We start from the raw sequence: 6637 nt of genomic DNA, 5'->3' as shown, positions 1-6637 counted from the left end.
GACGTACTAAGTATAATAAAATACTAAAGTTGAATGAACATTGACGAGTGTTTTTAACCAACAATGTATATTTATCTGCCTAAATAATATTGTTTGGATTTAAATAGGTACTTAGATAAAATACAGTAACATTGTCTAACCAACAAAAATTATTGGAGGAAAGGGTATATTGCTAGCAATGGGGTATAACAGCCTCATTTCTAGCAATATACTCTATCAAGACGACCTACACGTGGTTCCCATTGGTAACACCGTGATTAATCTTGATGAATTTGTAACACTGGGCCGACTGACCTGTTATCATCCTCACCTATCATCTTGCACTGGTACGTCTCCAGCAAATTCCAATAGCGCTGAAAGGGTTACAGTTTCATTGCCATCCACCTAAAAAAATATTTATTAACAGATTATGCGTAGTATAGATACCTACTATTCAAACGATTACGTGCGCAAATAAGACGATTGTACTTGGTATGATAATGATTGGAAAACCACCGAAAACTATTATATAAAATCTATGACGATATCAGCCGTTTACTGTCCACTGCTGAACAAAGGCCTCTTAGGGGATTTTGCCAGTAGTTGTCACGCTTGGCAGGCGGATTGACAACCGCAGTTAGGCTTCGGTTATGTTTTAAGAGGAGCATTAAGTTGCCTTAGTCACTTCTTATCGACACTCACAGGAAAGGAAGGGGTGGTTTATTCTATGCCGGAACCAAACGGCTATTATTAGTATATAAAATCCAGTAAATAAAACGCAAATTATTATTTCAATTTTTAAATCAATTTATCAAAGTGGAAAAGACTATCATGTTGATGGAAGAAAATAGGTCGTTGACACGCGGGACCTTTTGTATAACTTTTATATTATTTTGTAAAATTATAAAATAAATAAATTGAATGTTGGTCTTATTCAATCTATGTTAGCTGAACTTAAACCAGAAATTTTTGAACATCTCTGTAAATTATTGATGCCCATTAATTATTTTCTTTCCGCGTCTAGAGAAGGTAGATATAGTTTTGTCCGAGAAATCAGTTCAGGGTACAATAGGACTGATATACCTGAAGAAGGTAAAAGCCCTTAAAATATTAAAAAAAAAATATGTTTATTACATTATATCATTTTGTTTTATAATGTTTAATTTTTTTTTTCATTGTTAGTACATACCTACCTATTCAGTATCGAATAATTTTCCAGTCAAAAGTAACATCGACATTTATGAACCGACTTCGAAGATTCTTTTAAAATAGAAAAATCGGTTATCACTCACGTGTAAATCCCGTGCTAATTTAGTCAATATTAGAGTCTCTTAGACTTTGACCATGTGGGTTGTATTGTGGTATGTTTATCATTACTATTATATAATCCAGGAGTGATTACTGAGGTAAAAGTCCTACGTTTACCACGTCGGACTTTTATCTCAGGATTTTTTTATAAAAATTTAAATAGATATACACACGTGTATAATCCCTGATCGTATAGAGGTATTTTTCATTATTACTATTATAGTAAATACAAAATTCGACATATTATTTCAATAATTAGGGGCGAGCCTACTGCCTAACCTGAGGTTAATTTGATTTGTTAACTGAAATTGAAATAGTCGCACGATATTTTTAATGATTTCAGCCAGATTCGAACTTGCAACCTTTCGATATATACCATTAGGCCATAATACTCCCATATAATGCACTAGATGTACCTCGTGACTGTGCTAGTTATATTGAATAGCCATAGAATATAAGGTTTCTCAAAAAAATTACCAAAATTATTTTCCAAATACCGACTAATAGGTCTAAAGATTCCCGCGTTCAAACACACATTCTTCCTGTTTATATTAATATAAATAGACGACCTTTGTAGTCGTTTTTGATGTAATAAAATTTTGCTCCTATTACTTTATCGACATGTAATCATAATTTAAAATAATATTTATTTCATTATACACAGTCTCTTACACTTCATATTTGTTTATTATTTCTATCACAAATAATAATAATAGGTACTATCTACATTAGATAGGTATAAGGTCATATAAGGTAAATTTGTTCAAATGTGCGTTGTATTATTTATAGCATATTGACTGATGTGGAGATTTTCAATTCGTCTACGAGTATATTGCACAGATTTTGCACAGATTTGAATAATTGTTTAAAAACATTGTCTAACAAGTCTAGTGTCTGCAACTACCAACTTACCTCTATATGGCGAATATGATGACAAGTAGATATTCTTAATGAGAATGGATGATGAAAGAAGATCTAAGTATGTACGCGCGTGACGATCTCGAATATTCTATGCATCTATGTACGTGATATGTACGTAATTAAAATACTTACCTACAAAACAAAATAAAAATAAAAGTAAACTTAATTAATAAATACAAATTTATTAATTAAGTTTACTTTATTTTTTATTTATTGATTATTTAATTTATTAATTACGTTTAGTTTAATTAATTAAAAAAAGATACATACTTGATATGGAAATGTCTTTCCATGCAAGAAACTAAATTTCAAATTCAGTGAAGTATCCTCCTGCAAACACCGGAGACAGGCTGTATGCTTATTTGCCACTAAAGTAATATAAAAAAAATGTTATTTACAGGCTATCCCAGTGTCATTAATCTAAGTTGGCAACGATTTCATTTCTATTGCAATCTATGCCCGTCTATATTTTTTGCTTGAATACCCTAATGATATTCAAATAGGGCGGCGGGGTGCATCTGTTTAGCATTGTAAATACGATGTTAATAATTTTCGGTGCAAGTATATAAGTGCGTGTATTTTTGCAATCCGATATAATTGCATTGCACTGTGCGATCTGGTAGTATTGTAACCAGCAAACGAAATTTAATAACAGAATGTCTCGGCTAACGGTAAGATACTTACGATTATAAATAATATAAATCATAAGTTTTTCTTGAGTATTTCTCTTAATTTGTCAATTACTTTAAATTTTTATATATAAATCATGGAATCATCACATTGTATTTCATATCTAATATTTTTATCGTAATAAATGTTCTTTTTTATTGTTTTTTAGTTGATTATTATCTATTAATATCAATTGCTATAATTTATAAAGTTACCGTATAACAAGCTGAGATAAAACAGTGCTGAAATATGTAGGTTAATAACGTTGAAAATATATTGTTTGTAAATAATTTGAAGTTAATAAAATTATTTTAGTAATACAAAAAGTATAAAATAGAATTAAAAATTGTTGTTACAGATTTTCTTCGTCATCGCGTTGGCGTGTGAAGTATTTGGAAAAGGTACATCATTTTTATTAATCACACAAGTTATTATAAATGAAAAATATTTTAAACGTTTCATTTGTTTGAAATCTTGATTTGGACAGTAATAGATAGTTTTATGTATACCATATAATTTACAACCAAAATTCACACAGACAAAGCAAATAACATAAAAATAGTATAAAATAAAAGGTACAAAATATTTGACATTCAACTGCAGTGATCGCGGTATAGTCATCATATAAATATTTTTTGTATACAGAAGCAGAGAAGGATTCCCGCCCTGCGCAATCGGGCATCATTGGTGTTGGAGCGCCTTTGCTCTCTGGTTTAGGAGGAGTTGGTTTGGGTGGACCTGGTATCGTCGCTGGCCCCGGATTAGGTGGCCCTGCAATCATCGCTGGCCCTACCATCGGTAGCGGCGCAGCACTCAACAACGCTGCTGCCGTTGGCGCCGCACAACTGAGCGCTATTCAAAACGCTCAAGCCGTCCAGGCCGCTCAAATCGCAAACTCCGCTGCCGCGGCCATCCAGGGCGCTCGCGTGACCGAAGCCGCTGCAAGAGCCGGTCAAGTCAACGCTATCAGTAACGCCCAAGCCTTAGATGCGGCGCGTATCGCCAACATTCAAAGAGCTCAAGCTGCAGCATACGAAAACGCGAGAGCCGCGGACGCCGCCAGACGCGCCGCCGCCGCCAGTGCCTTGGAACTCGGGCGTGCTGCTGAAGCGGAACGTCTAGCTAATGCAGCTCGTGTACAGGCCATCGCTATTGCGAATACTCGCGCCGTAGAAGCGGCCCGCATTGCAAACGCCGCCAGAGCTCAAGCAGCGGCTGTAGCCTCCACGGCCGCACAAGCCCAGGCTGTGGCCGACTCCGTAGCGAGAACCGCTAATGATGGCGCCTTGCTGCTCGGTGGTAGCGGCCTTGTCGGTGGTGGCCTCGTCGGCGCTGGACCCGCAGTCGTTGCAGCGGCACCCGTAGCCGCTGGAGTTCCAGTTGCTGTCGGCGGTCTCGGCCTCGGCGGTCTCGGTCTCGGTGGATACGGCTTGGGTGCCGGCAAAATCCTCCATTAATTCGACGCGCTCGACGGTTTCCAGTGATAAATTTCCCACAATAAAAACAACCAGATTTCTACATCCATTTCGTTGTATTTCCATAGAAATGGTTAGCGGCAGGTCTCAGTAGATTTTAACTGGTCATGTAAATAGAATTTTTACTTTCGATTTATTTTATAATAGTAAACGAATTGCACAAACTGCGTATTTTTTGTTTTGTTTTGTTTTGGTAATTTTGTTTATAATTTCTGAAATATACACTAAAAAGAATATAAAAAATAGTCTAATTGAGAATCAGATCCTTTTGAAACTCGACATAAAAAAGGTTGTACATATCAAAACTACATATATAATACTATAAAGAGACACGATTTTTTGTTTGTAATAAACTACTTTAACGATCTTGTAATTCTATTCCTCTATAGAAATTTATTAAAAATAACTACCAAGCCAAGACCGACCTATACTTATAAATAAATATACATAGTATTAAAATACTGATTATAGTATTTTACATAAATCTATACCTACTATTGTAACTGGTATAAACCAATCACAAAAGGCAAAACAATATATTCATTTATTACTGATGGATATAATAATATAGTAATTGGAGGCGTTCCTCGCTTTCGTTGATAATTAATAATATTATGCCTAATATTATTTTAATATTTTACTGTTTATTTTCGACACTATAGCATATAAATTAAATAAAATGTATTAATTAGATCTTGGAAATTGTAATGCGTAAAACTAGTTGTAACCCGCGGTTTCGTCTGCGTAAATAAATCAACTACGTAATGAATAATTAGCTTAAAATAATTTACAAACAAAAATAAACATTACAGATAAAATAACACGTGAAACGTCTTTGATGTTTCATGTGTTTTACTATAAACAGGAGTACCTAGTACTAATTAGGTAGATATTAGTATTATTAATTACCTGTTAAAGGTAATTCCATTATGTCTACCACTAAAATTAAACTACAAAAATTAAACACTATACCTACTGAAATAACGACTGTAGTAAATCAAATATGTATCTAGAGAGAAATTAAAAAAAGTCATAACAACAAGTTATGCAACAAGTTGTTAAACAAATCGCTACATGTATTGTTCAAGTGCAATAAAGAATATATAACACCACAACCTAATTCAATCAAATATATTATAGACTTATAAATTCTTTATTGCAGTTAATAGCATATATATGTATAATTAAAAAATTGTGGTGTGGTCCCGGCATAGAATAGGTCACCCCTTCCTTTTACGTGAGTGTCGTAAGAGGCAACTAAGGGAAGGCGAAGGATGGGCAGCAACATCCCTCTAAAAAACATCTTCAAAGCGGTTGCCAATCCACCTGCCAAGCATGGCAACTACTGGCAAAACCTTCCATAAAGTAGGCTTATGTTCAGCAGTGGACAGTTAAAGGCTGATATGATGATTATGATATAATTAAAATAAAATTTAGTATGTATTTCTATCATATATTTATCTATACAATTATGTATAATTTATATGAATTTTGTTTTTATAATTTCAATATACGCTTACCTTACATGCATTAGTTAAAATGTCGAAATCAGTATAGGAAATAGCTTATGTCCTTTTATATTGTAGACTATGCGTGTTTCTAAATTTCAGCCAAATATCCTTTTAATACATAATTACGTTCATGCATCAGGGAGACATAAAACATTATATTAGTGAATCCATTAACCCATATGATTAGGATACCTAGAAGAAAAATGAATTTTTAAAAACGGAAACTAGTAGCCTAACCTCCACATGATTCCCTATACATAATGATGTATTTTTGTTGAGTTGCCTCGATGGACCAACCGACCTAACTACATCCTCACCTATCATCCCTCATTGGTGCCCTGCCAGCCTATACCGATAGCGCAAAAGGACCATTCTATTATCGTCTATTTAAAAAAACTAACTGCGATAAAAGTTGCTACTAAATCAATTGAAGTATATTGTAATAATAATAATAGCATTTATTTAACCATTTTACATTATATATATTTCTTTCTTAAATATTACTTATTAAATATAAACACGATTGCCGCAATGGATGTCTTGCTTTCCAGCATTTACCTCCCCCAAAAATAGCTACAAAATATTTTTTTTTTTTTACAACACAGGGGGCAAACGAGCATGCGGCTCACCTGGTGGTAAGTGACCGCCGCCGCCTATGATCACCCACAACACCAGCGGCATTGCAGGTGTGCTGCCGGCCTTTTAAAAAGGAATATACTCTTTTCTTGAAGGTTATGTTGTCGTATCGGTTCGGAATCTTGCGTCTTCCTTCTA

The 6637-nt window shown here is 34.2% G+C and overlaps 1 protein-coding gene across 1 annotated transcript; it reads left to right on the top strand.

Annotated features, from left to right (window-relative positions):
- The first annotated feature begins 2798 nt into the window (after positions 1–2798).
- On the top strand, positions 2799–4523 carry LOC113521825 (elastin-like). The gene is made up of 3 exons (XM_026907481.3): positions 2799–2879; positions 3236–3278; positions 3523–4523. Exons 1-3 carry the CDS (start codon positions 2865–2867, stop codon positions 4332–4334), a joined length of 870 nt encoding a protein of 289 aa, XP_026763282.2. The 5' UTR covers positions 2799–2864; the 3' UTR covers positions 4335–4523.
- Positions 4524–6637: the final 2114 nt, after the last annotated feature.

Source organism: Galleria mellonella, unplaced genomic scaffold (genome assembly GCF_026898425.1).
Source record: "Galleria mellonella isolate WM207_F2 unplaced genomic scaffold, CSIRO_AGI_GalMel_v1 utg63, whole genome shotgun sequence".
NCBI lineage: Eukaryota > Metazoa > Arthropoda > Insecta > Lepidoptera > Pyralidae > Galleria > Galleria mellonella.
The sequence above is the reverse complement of the archived record's forward strand: the minus strand, read 5'-3'. Positions and strand labels throughout refer to the sequence as shown.

Bases quoted from the DNA above. Each gene is read 5' to 3' on its own strand.
- LOC113521825 (XM_026907481.3), top strand. The intron at 3,279-3,522 runs GTACATCATTTT...TTTTGTATACAG, and splicing joins GTGTGAAGTATTTGGAAAAG to AAGCAGAGAAGGATTCCCGC.